Raw genomic sequence first — 24,587 nt, forward strand, 5'->3', positions numbered from 1 at the left:
ATTCCGTTAGATGTCTGAATAGTCCATATTTGGCCGCTGTGTGGGGTCATTAATCCAGTTTTCGACCATTTCAAAGGGACACCTCTGTAACCCCGTATTCAGTAACGTTAGCTTCTTTAAGTTTGTGCCATTTTTGCTATCAAGAAACTTTGCCGATCTAGTGCGAGTTCTGTTCTCATGGGAATCCGTTTGTTTTCCCATAGACAGTATAGAGGTGTTATCCCCCAAAAGGGGGCGTTACCCTTCGATGACGCAAAAGTGGCGTTGGTCTATAGCTGAGTTTCCACCGAAATTACCCAGAACAATTTGTCCCAGGAACGTTTTTTTCTCCCAGACCAGTCTGCGTTTCCATTGCGGTCTAAAGTACCGTGAAGATTAGGCAAATTAGTGTAGTGTGCTAATTTGTAATACATTTGTAATAAAACTGTGCACGACTTTCCAGTTCCCGTTGGATTTGTCCTCTACATATAAGCTTAATAAAGCCTGAACCTTGTTATCGGCCCATAGGCCATATTTTTTAAACTCCATTGTTGATTCGAATAGCAGACTTTTAAAACAACAGACTTTTAAAATGTTTGAAATAAAATGTTGCGTGAACTCAACAAATCAGCATGTTCAGTGCCCATTAAGTCCCACCCCCAATTTTTCCTGGAATTGGAAAGTACCACCTTGTGAGCAGAGAAACATACAGAGTACCACCCCAAGGTCCCTATAGTTCCTGGGGAAAGTTCCTGCGGTGAAAACGTGGCTTATGGAAAAAAAAAGATGATGTACAGAAAAAGTCTACTAACCAAAAGATGCATTTGGGATTGTTTGAGCTTATTTCTGTTTGCACTTACAGTATAGAAATCTGGGTCCCACTTTATATTAAGTGGCTTTAAGTACCATGTAATTACATTGAAATTAATAATTTGATAGAATGGACTTATTGTGTACATACATGTTTTTATATTGTACTTACATTTTAAAATTCCAGCATGTAATTACAGCTATAATTAACTTATGCAATTACATTTGTAATTACAAAGTTGACCCTCCCCTCACACCTCAACCTACCCTCAAACCGACCCATACCACCACACCTGTCCCTAACCTTACCCGTATCACACCTCAATAGCAGCAAAAGTGTTTTACAATACAACAGGAACACAATAATACATTGTACTTATTGTTCAATGTAAGTACATAGTACTTAAAGCCACTTAATATAAAGTGGGACCGAAATCTGTCTACCTGCAGAGGTATCCTCCAAGTTCAAGCAAACACAAATTAAGTATTAGGCTCACTCGAAATGACAGGAATGTGCGTTAGAGCAGGACTGGAACTAAATTTTGAAAGATGACAGCACTTCGGCTTACTGCAAAAAGTCTATGATTGCTTATCTGAAAATTAGCCATAGGATGTAAATAAATAAAGGGGCAAATAAACCAAAAAAACTAGACCCGCAAGGGTACTTGTTTTTATTGTTGTTAGTGCTAGTAGTTATGTTTGGGTGTGAAACTATAGTGACAATCACTGTAGGACGTTTGAAATGTTAAGAAAATATGCTCCTGAGTTTTGAAAGACTCAGATGATTTTCTGCAGTGCAAAGGGGTGTAACGGCAAAAGGCTCAGGGAATTGAAGCAAAAGAGCACTGAGACTTCCAACACAGCAAAATCCAACATTGTAGATTAATGGGATCTGGCAAGCCTTTATCCTTCTTTCGCAGCCCCCCTCCCATTCAACACTCCTCCGCTTTGCTACTTTAAGTCTAGCGGGATGCTGAAGATCTGCCAAAGATTGGGTCCACACCACCCCCATTCCCAATGCTGAAGCATCACCAGCCCGGGAACACCCCACTCAGCATTTTCCAATCACTGCCGGCCAATCAGCAGATTATTGCCCACTATACAGAGTCAGGACTATGATAGTCCCTCTCAGACAATCTTGTCCATTTCTCTGCATTAAGACATTCAAGTGCCTCTTTTCACTCACCTATAGACCATTTTGCAAGATGTAAACAACACTGGTCCAGAAGCACTTCCTGTTTCAGTTTTTTAACACTACATAAAAGCTGGGATAAAATACAACCAACAGAACATATAAAACTGAATCAGAAAGTTAAACAAACATCTTTAAGATGTTTTCTTTACATGTGAAATAAAGAAAACAGTTACAAACTTAAACAGGAAGTGTTTCTGGACCAGTGTTGTTTACATCTTGCAAAATGGTCTATAATGCTTCCTGTCAAAAATACAATGGCTACAGAGAGCTGGTGCCATTTTGCAAGCCATAAAATTAGAGTCTCTGTTTGGGGATCAATACCTATCTTGGCCTTCGCTCTCAGAGCCAAAAGGCTGCATTTAATTAATTCATGTCTCTGCCTACAGACGTGCCAGCCCACTTCAACAGATACCGCAAAGCCTAAAGGATAATTTCCGGATCAGCAGATTTAATGACAATCTAGTGGAATAAATCTCAAGACACTAACAAAGAAGAAAATCAATCAAGAGTCAACTAAAATTAGTTTTTATATTATTCATTCAAAACTCGAGTTCAATATTACCTCTCAACAACATAGAAATAAAACGCATATACATTTTGTGGGTGCAAAATTCACTTGGTTTAATTTAAGAAAGGAACTCTTCCACTGCAATAGGTTTCACGTTCGCTATATCAAGCTTCAGATTTTACCTTTGTGCTCAGGATTATTGAATTTATTTAATGTCTCCACAAAGTTCACAGAACTTAATATAGACTTTATAGTTCAGTACAAAATCAGCGTTGGTACTTTTTATAGGGGTGTTGAACTGAGAAATCAAATTTTCCTTGAGCTTTTGACATCTAAGAGGTCATCATATTATAAGAATACCTTGTAAGTTTCAGAACTGAAAACGTCCTTGTTAGTCCAATAAAAGCTTTTATTGACACCAGCCTCAGCAAACGACTCGTTTTTCAAAGTGAGGAACTATGACGACAAAGAGGCTAAAACACCACCCCCACAGAAGAAGATCAACGCCTACTTCAACATTTCCGGTTTAGCCCCGCCCACCGATTCAAGCATTGCACCCATAGCTAAATAACATAGGCCTACCTTGTGATGACAAACCGAATCAAGATACTGAGAAATAAAAAATATTGTGCAGTGCCTGGTTGTGGAAGAAGACAGTCGCTGCATAAGCTTCCTCTGGATTCCAATAGGAATGCAAAACTTTATTTTTAATGACGTTCCAGCAGATGAGGGTAAAACATTGTCCGTCTGTTCGCTTCAATTTACTGAGGATTGTTTTGTAAACAAGAAGGGATTTGCAGACCGATTAAGAGTAAAGAACGGTGCTGTGCCATCTAAATTGGATCTGACAGGAATGGTGCAACACATGGACTCTGGGTCGAACATGTATGGGCGAATCATTCCGGTTGCCATTTTACAACATTGATCGTTTTCAGAACAATTTCCCCCAAATGCACCGACGGGTGAGTCGAAACTCATTATAATATACAAAACTGTTCTCCACTCACAGCAGTGGGCATTTACTTCCAAGTCTTAGTGCAAGACGCCCATACAAACTGAGCGTTTCTGAGCTGGGCTCAAAACTAAGGTAGAAAATAACCTATTGCTTATTAATTTTGATGTTTTTTAATGCAAAAACCAAGTGAATGTCATAAGTTCCCTTTGGACAACAATATAATACAATTTAAAAAGCCAGTTCATGACCCCTTTAAGTAATTTTGGTACACTGAAAAATTGCCTTTGAAGTTTAGATCTATCCCTTAATTAATTCTGTGGAAGCCTTATGGCCCATTAGAGTTACTATTTTTATCAATAATGTCCACAGTGGCTATAAAACATTATAGTGATCTACTTGTTTTGGGTCCTGCCTAGTTTCGAGGAAACATCTGTACAGATAGATCATACTGCTGATGCTGTGCCCTCTGGCAGAAAGACAGAGCAGCTTTAATTGTTTCTATTCATTATTTACCAAAGAAAAATGGAAAAAAATGTGTCTTGCCTCTTTGGAGACAACTGAGCACTTCTCTTCCACATCATCTCTCAAAATGATCTAATATTTGAATGTTCTCCGTTTCACGTTTTTAGATGCCCATGTATGCACACAGACACACAACCTTATGTACTAAAATCAGACTGCAGCTTAAAAGGTACAATATGATTTTTTTTCAGTAAAATATTCAAAAACCACTAGGCCAATGTTATATATTTTGTTTTATTGATTACATACAATATCCCAAATGTTTCAAACTATTTGTAAATCGTGAGAAAATTGCGATTTTAACCTGCATGTGAGCTGGGGTGAGGAGTCGCCAGTCGATGGCGTCATATCCATGTTAGCCTCGCTTTCAGCCAGGTTTGCGCTCGCACTGCAATAGTAACCATGGCGACAGACATTGACAACCGGGTTATTGCCATTACGCCTAGCGGTATGCTCACGCTGTTTTTGTTTTGTTCAAACATTGTGGACCATGGCAAGCAGACTTTGAGACAAAATGAGGACTAAAACGAAGATAAACACGTCCGCAACTAACTTCGACTTGACAGAGACGCGAGTGTTGCAAGTTTATTAGACAGGTGAACAAATGTACTCAAATGCCGTTTAGTGTGATATTGTACCTGTTAGAGCAAGTGAAACAGCGCTGCGTTCCCTCAAGTTTAATTCGTCTAATAAACTGACGAGTGTGAGTATTAATTCAGCACTTGTGTCTAGTTCAATAGAATGAACTTGCGCTAGTATACATCTAGAAATTGCGCCCTGCTTCATACCACAGTCATGTTAAAAACATATTCATATTAATCCATAAAAGATCCATCATCTTGAGGACAAGATCCATACTTACGCTTAATGCGGAATACGTCATCATTATACGCCTTTGTTATTGTAAGAGGTTAGCGAACCCTGGGGGCGAAAATTCCTGCATATTGTACCTTTAATAGCAGATTTCCTCATATTTGCCTATTCTACACTAATTGTCTTGATTTATTTAATTGAAAACACACGTTGTGTTTGCACTATTAATGCGTTGTGTAATGCACTATTCAAACGTCATAGTTTTTGAAAAGGTTTTACTGGGGGACAGATACAAATAGCCACACCGGTCACTGCACCAAACAAATGAACTGTTATGTGTGGACACACTCTTTACTGATGATTTTTGTGTGAATCTTTCTCTTGTTGCTGAGAGAGCATCTCTCTGCCTGTCCTGTTGGTAATGGAGGGGATGATAAAGTTGCTTCGCCCACCTTATTGGCAAGGGTTTGCAGCTTTTCGAAGGCCTTGTAAATCTTGTTAGGAGGAAAGCGTGGCAGGTGTGGAGGATTCGGTTTCCTCTTTACGTTTGCTGCTGAGATGAATCAGCTTGGGCAAAAAAGACTCCGATCTGACACTAATCAGCAGCCAAAGACAAACAGTTGTGAGCATAGCGGGTGATGGTGAAGTATTCGTTTGAGATTGGTTAGGATTGTTTCCTGATCTAGCAAAGGGATTGTCTAGAGAACATGTGGCCTCGGAACGGGATAGATACTCTCAGGCATTTACTTTTGAACTGTATGTTACACAAAGCTGTCTTTCAATATCAAACAAAGGTCATCAGTTCAGCAAAGCTTAATATGATCTACTCTAGCCAACAACATGAACCAAGAGTGACGCCCGTTTCACACATATGCTTTTCACACTTTCACATATGCTCCGTTTGCAGTGCGTAACTGATCCGCGGCTGTACCACAAACATATAGCCCTACTCACTATTTTTATTTCAAATCCAGAAGTTATGCAGCAACTTTTATTTAAAAAAAAAGTTTTGTCAGCATTGCAATTCTCTTTGTTCATATATACAAACTTGAATGGACGGACGTATGCACGTTTAAACACAATTTAAACAATGTGTGCCTATTCAACGCATTACTTCTATTAAGTTGCTCAAATATTTAATCATGTACTTATATTAAAATCACAAACATTTTAAAATTGACAAAAACAGCCGACTCTAATGCCTTTTCTTTTGCATTTCAATTTTAATACAATAAATCTTGCATGTCACAAATAACTTGATTTACCACCTCCATGAATGAGGCGAGTGTCGTTATATTATATCCTTGTTGAGGTAAATCATTTTCCTAGCTTATCCCTGGTCTTAAAAAATTACTGTGAAAAAAGTAATATTTAATTAAATACATTTATGGTGAGAATACCTAATTGTATTGAATTAAATGCATTTATGGTGAAATTACTACATTTTGAGGTCAATCTGTGTTCATTTTGACCACGAACCATGCGCTATCACTTTTATTCAGTGTTTGCAGTACAGCAAAAATAGACTCGGCTGTATACGCACCGCAACTGGAACGGATCGATGGACTGCATCCACAGTGTGAAAGCTCTAACCTGTTAACATGGGTACGGAAAAAAATATGCACCGCATACGCACTGCAAATGGAGTATGTGTGAAATGGGCGTTACTTTAACAAAATAAAAAATGAAGGTTCACAGGAACCGTCCTTTACAGGCCAATCGTACCACACATCTAATCCATGAGAGGATGTAGAGCCGTGGTAATATTCACTCACTAACACACTATTGACCACAGGCCTGGGGCTCTGCAGCTTTTTTTTTTTTTTTTTTTTGAGTGACCTTTCCTTTCAGAGATATTTACAGGGCTTTCACTGAGCTTTTTTCCTTCCAATCGGAATCTCTGTGAGTCGTCCAGACATTGACCAGTGGAGATAATGAGGGAGTCTGAAGGATTGATGAGAAAGCGTTTAAAGAAAGTACGAGAACTTTGGCTGCATGTGAATCTTTAATTTTTATAATTATGCTGCCTCAAGACACTTTTACGTCAAATTCTAAAGCATTATCACATCCATTATGATGAGCTCAGTGAAAAAATGCCCAAGATGGTGGACAAGGTATGAGAAATAAACATATACTACTGTTCAAAAGTTGGGGGTCAGTATGATTTGTACATTTTATTTTGATGGTCCCTTTTGAACATTCTGTTGACTATAAGTAACTTTGCAACAACATGTCAACTAGCCGTCATTAGAGTATTAGTAGACTGTCTGCTTAATATCTGATTACACTTTATTATTTAATGGTTTAATTTAATGCTTGATAAATTCAGCTTTGCCATCTAGGAATAAATTTCATTTTATTATATATTGAAAGATAATGTTTTTTGAATGAGAACATTTCTTCAAGAGACTTCTTCTTTTGTTTAAATGTGTTTAAATTGATTACATTCAGTATTTAAAATATAATTAAAATAATCCAGTGCAATGACAAGTTACTTTAACAAAGTTTCCGACCCCTTTCGCCTTCACGCACACAGAAAACGATGACTGGCCGGGAAGCAATATGTAGTCTGACATGTTTCTTGTCCACAACAAGACAAAAATTGAGGAGTCAAAATTGCATAATCTGACACAGCGACTTTCGTAACAGATTAAAATATTATGTAGTCTGAACCCTAGTCTTCTCATTTTAGTAATTCAAATCAAAGTTTGACTAACACCAACCGAATGTGAACAGCATTGGTCATGTTGGGTGTAGGGTATAGATACAATGACATTAACTTAATAATATTGGTAGAACTTCTTTTTATTATGCATGATAAATGTGTGTGGTGTGTGTGAGTCGATGTGTGTGCGTGTATTCCCGTTGATTTGACTCATGCTTTATTCAGAGGGTGCACTGCGGGGGTGGGGGGTTCTCCTCCTCTTCAGTAAAGCCAGCCCATCAGCAGCGTTAACCAGTCGACTGAGCAGCGGGGCAATGGGACGGCCTCTGTCACTCCACTGACAAAGAAACCAACGCTCTGCCCTTAAAACACTTCACACTATTTTCACCTCATCCTGGTCAGTATAATTGATGGTTATCTGCTTGCTGTAACCTCTATGGTAAGCCTAAGTTAGCATATTCAAATAATAATCAACAGTAAAACCACCAAATCAGATAAATCACAGAATGCAAGACACTACGAAAAAAATAATATTTCAACAAGAATTTTTCAAATAAACCTATTGTCTCTACTAATGAAAGATGTATACCAAAATCCAACTGCATGCAAAATTCATGACCTCAAAGTTACTCAGAGACCTTGAAGAACCATAAACCTATAAATCAATTAATTGGTGCCCTTAGCAAAGTATCCTCTCATTATACAGGTCCTCTTTTACTGTGGCCAGAGGAAATAATATCACGGCTCAGTGATTCCTGTCTGTGTCCAAGAAGTCCAGCAGCTCTATGATAGAATTTAACAATTTAACTTGTTTACTTGGGAGAATGCAAGATCTCCTTCCTCATTATTTAAAGATGACATTAACACACCTAATTTCAGGGCAGCGTTTCCTCAATGATAGAGTTTAGATATAGCAACTGAGGAAATCTTTGCATCTAAATATAGTTTTACACAATGCTCACTAATTATGTAACTCAATGGCAGTAAAATGCACAGCTGAGGTCTCCTAATTGTGCTGTGAGTGCACAGGGTCTTTCTTTCGTCACGAGATGCAAAGTTCTCCATGGGCGGTCTGTCAGAATGAATCATTTATGTATTTAAGGAATGTGAGGTCAGGTCTGAAAGCCACAAAAGAGGTCTGAACTCATGCCAACACGGCACACAGCAGGACTGCACACCACACATTCAGGTCAAAGTGCACAAGGATGTGCCTGAGTCTCTGACACAAATAAACTGATTGATACGACATGGAAAAAATAAGTAGATAATAAATTATATATATATATATATATAAACACACACACACACACACACATATATATATATATATATATATATACATAGGAACACCTGTTCAATTTCTGGGATGATTATGATAACCTATGATTTGCGTGATTGTTGTTTAATTTTTCTGGTTTTCATATACTGTACTTTTTGCTTTAAATCAGTTTATCATCATGTAATTCATCGCATAGCTGGTTAATTTTGTTCAGGATTTTAATGCCCTTATTTTTAAATGCCAATGCAGAAAATTAATGGGGGAAAAAAAGTCTTCTTAAACCAAGACTGAAGAAAAAGTGGGCGATCATGCTTGCATTCTATTCTCCAAGGCTTTTCAAATATCAGAATGGATTCAATTCTTTTCCAATTAGAATGTGATATTTGGTCACGACAAGTGTGAGTATGTGGCTCTTACCCGCTTGCGGAGGTTGCAGGTGAGGAAGAGATTTCGGGAGAAGGAGTTGGCAAAGGCTGTGTAGAACTCCAGCACTTTGAGTAATGCGTCCCTCCTGATGACATGCAGGTCACAGTACGTCAGAGCCCTCACATTAGCACAGGCATGTGCCAGTGAGGATTCCTTCCAGAACACATCACCAAACACATCGCCCTTACCTGGGACAGAACAGAGGAATTATAGACACTCAATAAACACTCAGTTTCGTTCAGTCTTATGTTAATCTTGAGTACCTATAGAGTAGTATTGCATCCTTCATATCTCCAAAAAAGTATTTAGTGTTATTAAATTTATAAAAGAATGATAGGCTGTACCGAGACTCTGCAAAAAAACGAGCAGGTGGAGGCGTGGCGTGTGGGCGGAGTTAAATTATCACGAGCGCGCAAAGCTTTTGCGTCTGAGCGTCTGGAAGCTGTGACATCCCAAAACAAAACATGGCTAACAATCAGATCCAGCCATACATTTGTTGTATGCTTTTGTACAGCTTTTGATGCACTGAACGCGAGTTCGAATCCGCCTTTTGCCGGACTCTCTCTTCTCCCTTTTCCCAACACATATGTAAAGATGTAAAATGTAAAACCTAACATTAAGATCTCTAGTGTTATATTTTGCCAACGAACTAAAATTGAAACCATGATATGTCGTTGCGCCATTATAATAACTGACATTAGAATAGCACCAAGTTTGTGCTGCGTGATTACTTTGCTCACGCGATCATCATGGTCTGGTGTTTTCTCCTAAATAAAAGCTCAAGGGTTTATTTCTTGCAAGTGAAGAAATTAGGACAGAAGTATTTTAATTTTCCTACATTATAGTGTAATGTAGGTTAAAATATACTTTTGAAATACTCATTTTCATTTACATAGTACATTTATAGGCTAAATGGATTTTACAGTACATCGTAGGAATAATTATAAATCATTATTACATTATTATAATAACTGTTTGGCATCCTAAAACACCATTGACAATGTAATGCAGACTGAGACTCTCATAACTAAAAAGATGTTTGAGCCCTCTTTATTGTCCTCGTACAAATTAATACTTTTTCTTTGTTCAACGAGCAGTTTATGGGTTGAAGCTCTTAATTGTGATCTCTCAGAGAGCACGAGATTGATGCATTTAACCTTAAAATGTCAAAAATTTTCTTGCGGGGGAACATGCCCCCGAACCCCCTAGAGGCACAAAGTCCACCCAACATAGTTTTAGAAATTACTATGGGAAAGAACGACCATTTATGAACTTTACTCCAGCATTGTACAACAAAGTTCCTTTTAAATCAGTAAAACTCTAAATGCTATCGGCTATTAAAATCGTGCCGGTGACGAGGGCCGGTGGTCTACGAAATTTCCCGGTAGATTTTTTGGTCCCACTCCGCCCTCTGTTCCTACTGTAGGACCTAAGTATCTTAAGTTCTCACAACACACTCATGAGAGAATCTGTACAAAGTACCCAGTGTTCAGTTCTTTTGATGAGGGGCATCATTAGGAGCCCAGCAGGTTTAGTCGGGTGGGTTCAAGTAAAGGCCTTGGGGCTAATTAACTCACAGCACTCGCATCTTATTTCATTTCATAATCATTAAAACAAAAGAGCATCTGATCTGATTCCCCATTAGAGAGAAGAGGCCTTAACTTCCTCTCTACGGTGTCTCATAAGGTCTAATGTCATGTCATTTGCTATTACAACGCATCAGTGAAGAGCACGTCACATTCTTTCTGCAGCGGTACATCAGCAAGACTTGAGAGATAAAGAGATCAAGAAATAGTCAGCCCATTCTCACCCCCAAGGCGTCACTTAACTGACGCCTTGGGAAGCATTTGGACATGCTTCAATATCTGACGCTTTAGGCGCCCTTTAGCGTCAGTTAGATGACGCCCTAGGATCGCGTGTACCCTACCCCCACCCCACACCTAAACCTAACCGCGTCCTCTAACTCAGTCATTCCCAAAGTCGGGGTCCCGACCCACACGTGGGTCGCGGGAGATTTTGTCTGGGTCGCCAAGTCGAGCACTATTTTTCAGTGTGTTGTAGGCTACTCTCTAGATATGGGCTATTCAATTGGCGGCCCGCGGGCCAAGTGCGGCCCGCCAATCATCTCCATACGGCCGAGGGCACCCCAACCTCCCTCTCCTCCTATTTTCTGGTGGTGCCGCGCGGCTAAATTTGGTTAGATATGCGCGTGGACGCAGTGGCGCGTGCAGCTGGATGACTATACGCACGCACTGTGTGTGTACCATGAGCACTCCGACTGACCTGAGAGAAAAGTTTACAGTCCGAATATTTCAGCAGTTTTTATGTGTGTCCCGTATTTCTGTCGACTGAACCAGCGATAATAATCATTCGTTGGTTTGATTATTTCCTTTCCATGAATTGGCCATTGGCCAAACGCGCGTGCATAACGGTCTGAAACGATTCGGATTTGTTCACCTGAAGCGGTTTCTCGGTAAGTAACAACAAATAGAGAACAAAATAGCGCTGGTTTCAGTCGTTTCACTAGTTTACTTTGAACTAGGCAGCACGGCCCAGTGGATAACGGAACACAAAGCTTAAAGGAGTTGCGTTTACTCCCGGTCCCGGACACTATTATTAAACAACGTTGCGCGACATCCTTTAAGAAGCGTCGGACACGTACTCCTCTCTCTTACAAACCACACATCACTCAATGATTTTAACTAGTTTTAAATCGGATGAAACAGTCTTAACATTCCCAACACTACTGATGAGAAAAATAGAAGAAACATGAATAAAGTTAGAAGACTAAATGCCCTAATCACCCCCCTTACAAACATTTACCATGTAATAGCCTGAATGTAATAATTTACCATGGTTTGGGCATAAATGTGGAATATTTATATTGAATGCTATGTTATAGTCATTTATATTGCCTTAGATTTATTAGGGGGGTAGAGGAATATGTATTTAATCGTGTGTGTAGTTTTTTTTTTTTTTTTGTGCCTGTTTAGGCATTTTTATGCAGTGGTAGTGAGCCATGCATGGTTACAAAGTCTCAGTGTCAGAATATTTTAATTTAAGCCTATAATAATTATTATAGTAAATTATGTACACTGTAACTATGAGAATATGAAAACAATGAGATGCCCTGTCAACTTTTCCTTTCTCATTTCACCTCTGCATATTGTCAACAACAGGTTAAACAAAAAAAGTGCTTTGTCAAATATCTGTATCTCTTTTAAATAGTTAACTGGAAGCTTAAAAAATGACCTTAAAAAATGGTCATACATATTTTGTTAATGCATAAATTCTCTTCGTGATATATGAACTATATGGGCCTAATGTTTTTTGGGTCACAAGGATTTATCGACTTTAAAATGTGGGTCGCCAGAAAAAAAGTTTGGGAAACACTGCTCTAACTGACGCTTTCCTTTAGCGCCAGTTAGATGACGCCGTAGGATCGCGTCATGTAAGTGACGCTAAAGGGTGCCTAAAACGTCAAATATTGAAGCATGGTCAAAGGTGACGCCTTGGGGTGAGAATGCGTTGAAATAGTCCAGTCAAAGAGAGAGAGAGATGTCTTACAGTAAAATGTTACTGTTTGCACACGTCTACTTGACAACAAAATATCCATATGTTTTTATTATTCATAGTGGAATTGGTTCCAGGCTCAGAGTTAAATACAGCATAAGTAACTGTCCCTTTGTTGCAGAGAAATTTTGGGGGGAGATTGTTGTTGCCAGGATTGTTGTTGCTTTCTCAAATTCGAATAAAACGTTTACAAGCTTCCTCATCTTTTACAAGAGCAGTCTGTATTTGTGCTTAAAAGTTCAGCCACTGGCTGAACTGAGACTGTGTGAACTATCAGTGAACATCCCTGTGAAACAAAAGACTCAACAATCAATTGACAGAGAATCGGTCCCCGCAGTTCCATTACAGCAGATAAGAAGACACCGTGGACAGAGCAACAAATGCCACATATACTGTAGCACATGGAGTATGTGGACTGTGGACTTTTCAGAGAATGGATGTTAAAGTGTTCACTGTGCAAGACCCTTAGAAGGCTCGCTCAGAGAATATGCCTACACTTAAAACGTGTTCATTAATCGCAAATCTCTCTTCTTCACTTAAAGTAAGCTTGTATGTGCTTAGACTGTGTCCTGTGCATTCGCGCATGCCTTATTCCTCTTCTCTTCGATTTCTTTCTCTTTGCTCTTGGCATAAACGCTGTCAAAACGGCAACAACCAATCAGCAAAGGCTTCAACGACTGACCAATGAAAACGCAACATCGTATATGGAATCTTATTGGTTGATATTGAACCTTTTTTTTTTTTTTTTTTTTCTGATCTGGAAGATGGAATCATTTGGCTAAAAAATCCAAAGTTATGACTTTTTATTTTTTTAATTTATTTATTTTTTTAACTTGGCTATACAATTGTACATTTATTACCGCAGTTAATAATATTTTTCTTCTTACATAACCTTGAAGATGTTCTCAAAAGCATCAGTGTGGCCGTAATTACAGAAGGGCTTAGATTTGGCATCACCTCTCATCCATTCACCAAATAATTTCATAAAAGCGAGACCCGTGGGTTGGGGGAAAAAAATAGACCCGCGCATCACTAGTGCTCAAACACCAAATTGATTCTTCTTCTGCACTTAAATGGAGATACACACGCAAAAAAATGATGTCAAAATACCCATCTCAGCAATTATTTTCTCTTTATGTTATAAGTGAACAGTTGAGAAAGAAACCGGATGTGTGACAGTATATTCGGCCCATGCATTTAGTCGTGAGAGCAGCCATATATTCCTGCAGTTGTCTGTGTCATTAGTGTTAATAAAATAAAATAAAACATTTTCATCATCATTATCTACCATGTTTGAGAGAAAAGAAGATAGTGAGGAGAGCAGTCAGGAGGAAAGTGATGATGACAGCTTGTACGGTAAATCTGGCGCATAAAGTGTCTCCAGATGCTCCCTTGAGAACCAGACCAAAAAAAGTTACAACTAACCCCTGACGTCTCCCTTGAATTGTTGTTTTTATTTCCAGAGTGGATAGAATCATTTAGCTCACCTAAAATGGCAATAACCTCATCATCCTGAATAACCTCCAGCGATCCAGACACCACGAAGCAAAGAGTGTCCACGCTCTCCCCTGCGTGGAAGATGAGATCTCCTGGAGCGCAGTGTGTGGTCTGGAACTCTACCGCCAAAGAGCGCAGACAGCCGTCACTGGCCAGCCGGAAGGCAGGGTGCTCATTGAAAACCTGGCGGTTCAGGTGCACACAGATGTCTGCACGCATGTCCTTAGGACAGATGGACAGAACCTAACGAGTAAAGCAAGGAAACCTTGTCTTAATGACCCATACTCTCAGACTCATGTGCACAGTTCAATGAACTTCTTGTTAAAGTAGCTGAGATTATTTTTTCAATTTTTGACCTCTGCATACATACTAATGATGCTATAAACATAAGGAAAAAGTCAAATAAATCAGGAATAATGTACAATACCAATCCTTCTGGATGATACCAGAGCACTTCACTTCATATTTGGGTACTGATTACCCTCTCAGGGTTTATTCTACAGTAATGAACCGCTGACTGCACATTATCCCACTTCTTACATGGCTATATAATATATAAAATATTATAAAAAATAAAATAAAAGATAAAATATAAAAAGTAAAATAATTATATAAAATAAAGTTTATAAAAAATAATGAAAAGAAATGAATAAATGCTAATTTAAAATAAAAAATGGAATGTGGAATAAGTTATTAAAATAATAGGCTGCAGCACAGAATTGCATTGGTAAGCAGAGAGTTTACCAATTAAAACTGACTCAGCCTGTTACTGAGTGAAGATCATAGTTTTGTGTGTGTGTGTGTGTTTGTGTGTGCGGGTGGTGGGGGGGTTATGTGGGGGTGGGGTATTGATTGCAATAAAATACCAAATACAAACAATCATTAGTGATGTTAAGTGTCTAATTTAGATTTTGGCAATAGCAAAATCACAAAATTTGACATCATATCAAATAGGGGTCTACAGAGAATATTAAGACAAATGCATCTTATTATCTGTAAATTTATATCTCTAACTATTTGTCTTCATACATTCCATATAAAGTATATATTTGAGTTGATTACACAGTCACTCTAAAATAACTGACAGGACCAATAATGTGGATTCATTACATTTTCTCTTTTTTTTCCATCTGTATAAGTTTGAGACATTGCAGCAGTGAGGATCATTTAAAAAATATTATTTGAATGCACTGACCAGAAATTATGTGTGTGTGTAGGTATGAATGTACAGTATGTGTGTTTGTGTGTGTGTGTGTGTGTGTGTGTCAGTGTGTGTGGGGTTTAAAGCATTAATATTACATCATTAAGTGCCCATAAAAAATTTGGCATGTACTGAACGCTTCATAAGCTAATGTTTCCATAATGGGCAGAAGCACATGTATGCAGGTTCAGTGCATGTAAAATATTAAAATATGAATGCAATTAAAACTTTGCAGAAACCAATTATATTTTGTGCCTCAGTCACCTGTTTAGGATCTTTCTGGTCAAGTATATTCTACACTGTAAAAAATAATCGTATTTTAACGGTAAAAGACCTTGTGTAAAGGTTGTATAAAAATGCTACGCTGCAAAACTGATAATTGGTTAACAGAAAGTTTCCATACTACTGTATATACGGTAAATAACTGTGATAATTCTCATGGTACGTTCAAATTTGCCCATTGTCATACGTCAATAAATGGAGAGGATTTCTCACCCCACGCTGCATGAAAACCAGCTAGGAGAATCTTTTATAAGTCTAAATTTGAACCAGGGGTTGAATAGATCTGCCCTATTCCCTGAGGGTTGATGTCTCCTGGGATATAATGCAATTTCCCATTCCTCTTTAGGAAGGAATAAAAAAAGAGGGTTCAAAAAATGGACAAGATTCGCTTCTTCTTTTTTCCAACTTTTCTGACAGAATGATAGCATCCATCAGAAAAAAAGAACAAATTATTTCTTTTTAGTTTAGCATTTGGGATTATCTTGATTTCGGGTCCATCATTAAATTAAATTCAGAAACAAATGATATGAGATCTGCCCTTGAGCCATTATTTATGTTACCACTATAATGAACAAGGAAAGAGTAATTAAACAATGCCTTTCATTTTAAAAACACAATCCTTAGCCCACTGAACTAAATAAATAAAAAGTAGGGATGCACGATATATCGGCCACCATATCGGTATCGGCCGATATATGTTCATTTTTAATGTTGTCGTTATCGGCCTGGTAAGAAAATGTGGCCGTTGTATTAAAGTCGATAAATAATGTATTATTCGCTTCAGCTGAGACACTTGTTGAGCACTGTTTATGTTTTTGAATTTCTTGAAATATGATTGAAATCTCTTCAAAAAAATGAAAATACAGTTCGGTACAACATGTGCAGCGCAAATCTGTCATATCGGCATATATAACACTATAATGAGAGCATCATTATAATCGTGCGCTTGGGACATGGAATTGTGAGACTTGTTTTTGTAATCAGGCTCTCAAAATTATACAAAAATTTGGATTTAAATTTACCGACCGATATATCGGTTATCGGCTTTCAAATGTAAAGAATTATCGGTTGTCGGCCAAAATTTTCATATCGGTGCATTCCTATTAAAAAGTGTTGGTTTTCTTAAAATGTGTCTTTCCTAGTCAACAAGAAATGGTGGAATCAGCCATGATTGCCCATGTCTGAGGAATTCATAACTTTAAAAAAAGGCCCCCCAATTAAAGACAATATATTTTTATGATGAAATTTTTAGTGTGGGGTGAAAATGCCCTTCTAACTTTTATATTTACATTATTTTCAATCAAAACTAAAATATTCAAAGTTTTCGTTTCTTTTTACGCAAATCATATTTCTCCATCAATATTCAATACAAATAAATAAGTGGAAATTTACTATAGGCTATTCTACACGTTGTACCCTACATTTACAGTAGATCTCTACACAGAGGTTGTGTTAAGTGCATCAGAAAAAGGAACAGGTTTACTCACCTTCTCTGTGTCTATGCCTTTGGTCATGGCCCATGTGGACACAATGTAGTCCATAACTCTCTCACTCAGTCCTTTAGGCACCTGATAGAGCTTCAGGAAATCTCTCACATTGTTCAGCATCTCATGGTAGCGATTGGTGTTCGTGTACATCTGCTGAAAGATGGTGGTCACGTTTCCAAAGATAGTGGCGTACAGGAGAGCTGCAAATCAGAGAGGGGAGAGCATAAACTACAGTGAACTTTAGAAAGCTGCTATATATAAAAATCAAAAACTAGACTGAAGTGAGAGTATCTAAAAGTGAAGAGAAATGGGGGTGGTGAATCACTGGTCGAGGAGAGCTTCATGACGATACTTGTGGGTGAAATAGAGATTAGATGCAATTTGTATTAAATCCCAGTAATGTACCTTATGTCAGGGGTTTGATATGTTTCAGTGTTTTTTTAAGTTCAGTGACTGTTTGCCTGTGTGACCCAGTTTCCTAGCATGTGCCAGTTTTTCCCTTGACTGTATATCCACCTAGCCTATTAATTAGCTCTGTTTATATAGTTCAGTGTCATCAATGTTAAGCTGTGTTTTGTCTGTTTCCTTGAGTTATCCTGTGATATATTTGGATTAAATACTATTTTGTTTGAATCTAAGTCTTTGTGTGGTTCCTGGTAGAATCACAATTTCTATTAGCAAAGTAAAACCTGCAGCACTGTTAAAACATGATTCTGACTGATAGCTGAAATCACACAATTCAATAATTAACTGTAGGTATGCACATATTTTTGGATGAAAGCAAATGCAAATATTTGCAAATATTTTCACACAAAATTTCACAGGTTTCATCAATCATTTTACACTTTTAGAATAGATGTGCTTTTACAAACTAATGATATGATTTAAATCCAACTTAAACCACACACACAAACAGTCTGACATTTCAATTTATTATAATAATACAATGAAATATTGAAATAAAAATAAAATGTATGATATATATATATATATATATTCAATGAAATATTGAAATAAAAATAAAATGTATGATATATATATATATATATATATATATATTCAGACAATAAAAAGTAAAAAAATAAATAAAAAAAATATCAAGTAAAATGTCTATTTAAATACAGAAATAACATGAAATCATCTTTGACATTTGACATATTTAGTAGCCAATAATGAATCTGATGACAAGACAGAAATCTCTTCTAAGCAACAGCCATGTAGTTCTTTAGTCTGCTAATATATATTTGCAAGCAGACATTGGCAATATCCACCTAATCCTATCCCAATTTACACCCGAGCGTTTCCATGGAAACGCAGACCAAAATAGTTTCTGAAATCTATTGTTATTTTGTTACCAGTATGTTCTCAGAGGGTGGACAGGAAAAAGGCTTAGACAGAAAGGATGATCAGCATCGACAGAGAGGTAAGATTCCAGTGAAAACCGAGAGGTGTGGGTAATGCACTTTAAATCACATCCGTGACTGACAAGATCCCAGTCATTCAGAGAACAGAGCAGGGTGCACCAGTCATCCTTGCATTCACTCTCTTTTGACACGCATACCAAAGACCAGCGGGAGCTCTATCAACATTAATGGTCTATGCAAACCAAAGCATTAATTAACTGCCCATGTGAGTGAACGCAGGCTGAGTGATGATAATAGTATTTGCACTCTAATGCAGCAATTCATTTCTAGCCAAGATACCAGTGATACAGATCAATTTCGAGCCAATGATTCATTCATGTGTCAGTTGTCTGCCTGTTTTTACTAGTGCAATCAATATAAATGAGCACAATAAAGAGTCATCAACAGCGACATATAAGCATGCCTTGTAGTCTAGAAATATGCGCGTAAGACGAATACGTACCAACCCACATGAGAACACACACCTGAATAATATTCAACCAGACAAAGACGGTGTCATTTATACAAACAGGCAATTGCAGTACAATAAGTTCAGTTTTACATAATGTAAATATGTGTTTGAATAGTAATTAAGCAGGGATTAGTCAGAGTTACAGATAATTGATAGAGTTGGGGGTTTTTTTTCAGCTGTGTTTACTGTTATTATAAAGGTCATGCAAGAATGGGAAGAACAAGAAGAAAATGAGCTAATTAAATAGGAAACATCACTGCATTGCACAGACTATGCGAAAATAGACAATTTAGAGCTGTAACAAAAGAAAAAAAAGGAGAGAGAAATGAATGTTTGATACTACCAATCAAAAGTCTGTAAGATTTTTGTTTTTAAAGAAATGTATGTTTTTTTTTATTGTGCAAGGATGCATTAAATGAATAAAAAATAAGGGTAAAACATCTGTAATGTTACAATAGAATAAAAATAATAAAAAAAATAAAAAATGTAACTTTCTGTTAAACAAATCTTGAAAAAAGAAAACGTTAAATGGTTTCCACAAAAATAATCAGCAACTGTTTTCAACATGGTAATACTATAGGAATGTTTATAGGGCACCATATCAGCATATTAGGATCATTTCTGAAGCATCATGTGACATTGACGTTTGGAGAAATAAATGACGGTAGCCACTGACTTTCATAATAGGAAAAAAAAATACTATGGAAGTCAATGGCTACCGTCAACTGTCTGGTGAACAGCATTCTTCAAAATAGTTTCTTTACAGAAGAAAGAAATTCATACAAGTTAGGGACAACTTGAGGGTGAATGAATAATGATAGAATTTTCATTTTGATCGAACTATCCCTTTAAGCTAAATAAAAAATGCAAAACAATAATATAAAAAAAAAATATTCTTGCACGAAACAGAAAAGAAGATAATTAGCAAATTGTCCTGTTTTTTTTTTGTTTTTTTTTTCCCATTCAACAAAAGTGGACAGCTGTGGAAAATTGCCCATAAGCAAAGATATCATGATGATTAGATTTGGAGGGGGAATGGTGCACATGAAATTATGAAATCACTCCATCTCCTCAGCTCTGTAGTTGTACTTGCTCTCAATGAGCATCAAGCCCCATCAATTCTGCATTACTTCGCATTCATGGCCTAATCAAATCTACCGATGACATGATAGTGGGTGGTTCCCTCATGAGAAGGGTATATTACTGTATATCCCTATGGGTGTTGAATAAATGTTGATTGATGGAGTCAAAAGAATAGTTGCGTGTTAGTCAGACATCATTTCTCATCGTCATTTCTGGCACCATCGTTTTCATAAATGTCTTCTCTTCTCCACTGAAGCAGACATTTACTCATTAGGTCAGGGTAATAGACAATTTTATGCCATTTTATGGGGCGATAATGGGAATAACAATGGCCTTGCAGATGCATTTTTGATGATGGCTGTTAGAATAAGAAAGAGTGGTACCGGGCTGGAAAGGATTTTCAATTGGATTGGATTTCTCATGGGCTGAATGCAGAAGAAGGAATGAGTCACCCTTGCCCTTTGTAATTACAGTAAAATGATACATGTGCGGTGGAGGAAGCTTGCCTTGTGACGTTTACTGTATTCAGCAAGATGGGTTTTGAACTGAGTGCATGTAGAAGGTCCACCTATAAAAATGTTGTCACGGGACCTGAAACAGCAGGTCTTTAAGGGGGCTTTCACACTGGCAGTTTGGTTCGGAATGGGACAAGGTTAGCATGAATTAATAAAAAACACAACATTGACCCGTGTTCTGTTTTCTATCATGCGCCGTGCACGTTTGCGATGACGTAATACACACGCAAACGCACCAGGGTTCGATAGAATCAAGTTGAGTGTGAAACCAGACCAACGCTGCGGAGGCGCCGGTATCAAACGCTCGGTCTCGGACAAACAAACCCAGTGTAAAAGCCCTCTAAGAAAGTACTGTTTATTAGAATCATCATTATGTTTTATTACAGTACCTAATAATGAGCCATTTCTATATACTGTACATACAATGCTGGTCCCCTTACACTGAAATGCGCTTAAGTGTTTCTACAGTAGCCGTAAACGGACAGATGCGTTTCGTCACTATGTTGTTTTTCGGGCAAAGAAGCAAGCGAATAAAACACTGACACAATGATGAACAAGTAATAACATTCGCAATAACATAATTTTACTGAGTAATTAAGTAAACACAATTTCTTACTTTATCTTTGTAAAGAAACCACATTGCTGAACTGGCTACTCTCTGCTGTCTCAGACGATGACATATTTTCCTGTAGGCCACCGTAATTCCTGTTGGTAGCAATTTGCAACCTCTCCACTAGATGGTGCTAAAAATTACACAGTGCACCTTTAAATAGAAGTACCTGTACTTATTTTCAGTTAGAATTAGCCATGTGTATTTGAACTGCATAAACATAAACAAATGGTGCAATAAAATTGTGATATATTTGTTGTTGCATAAAAGGTGAATTTGCAATAATCATAGAAATCGTGATATCATGATATTTTATCAGACGATATAAAAGTAAAAAAGAAATCACATTTAAAATACTTTGAAATTAAGTATTTTTTTCTTAATGAGCATAACGATGATCCTTCATTTAATATCGTTAGATTACCTTATTTTAAAGCTGCCGTCGGCAACATTTTTTTTTATCATATTCAGTGAAATCGACACTATAATCCGACAGAACAACATAAATAAAGTGGTTTTAAAAAAAAAAACAGAGCTTCTAACTCCATCTGGAGCGTGTTATTTGTTTTGCAAAAATCCACCGCTCCCGATCATCGGCTGTCAATCACAGATCCCCTCGCGCACGTTACAATCACATGCACATGCCTGAAGTTCACACAGTAAGGAAGAGTGATGGTGGAACACTAACAAACCAAGTAAGCTCATTTAGAGTATAAATGACGTTAGCAATTGCAATATATTGGTAGATTAGCCACCTCCAAATAATCCATGGTGTTGATGGATGCTGATGAGACAGTCACGTTCACAGATAACCTGGTGCACACGCATTCGAGCACGAACTCTGTGGGAGGGTATTCGTTGATAGTGGGGGAGGGGCATGAGAGTTGTAAACATTCAAAATTTTGCCGAAGTCCACTCAGTCAGCCAGACTTGCCGACCGCAGCTTTAAGGATGTTTAGATGGCCCGAAATAAAAAAAAGTGTAATCACAATGGCTGTCCTTTTGAACAACGAGCACAGTAAAGGATCTACTACACTAGGCAAGGCGATTCCCAAAGGTATCTGGGTCACAGTAACTGTCTGTTCAGGCAGGTGTTAATAGTTTTGATTCATTCAAATCCAGATCTTTCATACAATCGACTTTGCAAAAAGCTCAGTCTCAGAACAATCCCTCAGAGCGCCTTCACTCAGAGCATCAAATGAATGATTCATTGCTGCATTGAGGAGGTGGCGATCTCTAGGATGTGACAGTGATATTAAGAGTGATGACAGCACTACAAAGCGAATCCCTTGTAATATCTCCACTGCTCAATATCCAAGCTCTTATTAAATATTTACAGGGCTGACTCATGCGTTGCTCCAGTCAGCTGTGCTGCCCGGTGGCAAAAAGTCATGAGATGCAACCCCGCAGAGTCCACACAAGCCCAGCGCGAGTAATTTTGTTGAACACATCCCAAAAAATAAGCGCAGCAATGCAGAACCATATTAACAAGATTAGGAAGGCGATGACTTAATACATGTAAGTACAGTTGATTGTGCAGGGTCCCAGAGCTCCACAGTGTCTTCATTTTGTTACGCACGAGAAGTTGGCCTGTGAGCTCCGATATGTACGCGGAGGAACTCAAATGTACTGTGTAGTGGAGCTTGCTATTCAATTCCTCCTCTGGCCAAAACTTTCACACACAGAAAAACATTATTTGTGCAGTGTTTGTGATGTATTGAGAGACTTTAATGTACTGTTGGTAATGAGGCCATCCCATAAGCCTTTAAAGGGTTAATTTACCCAAAAATGAAAAATTATGTTATTAATGATTCACCCTCATGTCTGTAAGACCCCCGTTCATCTTCGCAACACAGTTTAAGATATATTAGATTTAGTCCGAGAGCTTTCTGTCCCTCCATTGAAAATGTATACACGGTATACTGTCCTTGTCCAGAAAGGAAAAAAAGACATCATCAAAGTTGTCCATGTGACATCAGTGGATTAGTTAGAATGTTTTGAAGCATCGGACATACATTTTGGTCCAAAAATAGCAAAAACTACGACTTTATTCTGCATTGTATTCTCTTCCGGTTCTATTGTTGAGCCACGTTCAGTGAAGCTGAAGCCAGGTGTATGTCACCATACTGACATCAAATTTAGATGTACGCAAGAACTTCTTCATGGAGAATAAACTTTATTATCATTAAAATAACTGGTTTAACCCTTCTAGTTTCTTCCGCAGGAATCCGCAGCATTTCTGGCTTATTTTCCCAATTGTGAGTTTGTTTATGGTGCTTCTGCCAGTTTAACCATCATTCTAAATATTAATGCAACATCTCAAACAAACAGTAGTTGAGCTAAGGAGAAAACATTTTCGCTCTCTATCAGGAAAAATGATTAACACTAATTTGATGATGTTAGCTTAACCGTAACATTTGAGAATGCTAGCTTAACCTTAACAGACTTAGATTAAATGCCAAATTCAACATGTCGTCCCTCAACAGCTTTGTTCTAGAATAACTTTTCCGGAATAATGGATCTAAAGCACAACAAATGCAGGGACAGTCCCCCTGGGGCAACCTGGGGTTAAGCACTTTTCTCAAGGGCATAATGATAATAGAGCCATGTGCTGCACTTTAGGTGGTAATAAGCATGTAATTCTGACCAAAGGGGACCAATTATATCTACAATTTGAGAGCAACCCTCCAGCACCTCTGACTTTCATCCCTCAGTGCTACTGTCTATGAGAGGAGCTCTGTCTGAAACTTATAGCAGAGATGATGGTTGACATGCCATATATTCATGCAGCTACAGTGGTCTACATTTAGTAGCCTTGTCAGGGAAAAACCTCCATTCTTTATTTTCAAATATACAGAGCTAAAGGCCATGTTCATATTTTTTAGCTCAAGTGAATGTGTGGTCGCTGTTTGCTGACACATCACACCCTAAAGCAAAGCACACACATACCTGCTAAATTCGCCCACAATATCTTAGAAAAACACATATATTGTTGTGGGGGAATATATATATATATATACAGTATATATATATATATATATAGAGAGAGAGAGAGAGAGAGAGAGAGAGAGAGAGAGCATCTACCTTCATTTCTTTCTATCGTTCTGCAGTGTTGTGTGTACTTACAGTATATGTGTCTGTCTTGCTAATATCTACCTACGTGCCTACCAACCTATCTGTCTATATACACCATCTATCTACGGGCTGTTTTGGGGTCTTAAAAGAACAGAGTCTTTTAAACATTAAACATTAAATGTATTTATAGCTGTGCACCATACACACTTTAAAAGTAAGGCCAAATGAGAGGAAGAA

The 24,587-nt window shown here is 37.8% G+C and overlaps 1 protein-coding gene across 1 annotated transcript in view; it reads right to left on the reverse strand.

Annotated features, from left to right (window-relative positions):
* Window positions 1-24,587, reverse strand: part of kcnh5a (potassium voltage-gated channel, subfamily H (eag-related), member 5a) — an 81,637-nt gene that overhangs the window by 7,769 nt on the left and 49,281 nt on the right. Inside the window, exons 9-11 of the mRNA XM_089118555.1 lie at window positions 17,193-17,392; window positions 14,213-14,465; window positions 9,144-9,340 (exon numbers count right to left, since the gene is read on the reverse strand). Coding sequence (XP_088974681.1) covers window positions 9,144-9,340; window positions 14,213-14,465; window positions 17,193-17,392 — 650 coding nt within the window. The remainder of the gene's footprint in view (window positions 1-9,143; window positions 9,341-14,212; window positions 14,466-17,192; window positions 17,393-24,587) is intronic.

This window comes from Pimephales promelas, chromosome 13, assembly GCF_988280905.1.
Source record: "Pimephales promelas chromosome 13, fPimPro1.hap1.1, whole genome shotgun sequence".
Classification (NCBI taxonomy): Eukaryota; Metazoa; Chordata; class Actinopteri; order Cypriniformes; family Leuciscidae; genus Pimephales; species Pimephales promelas.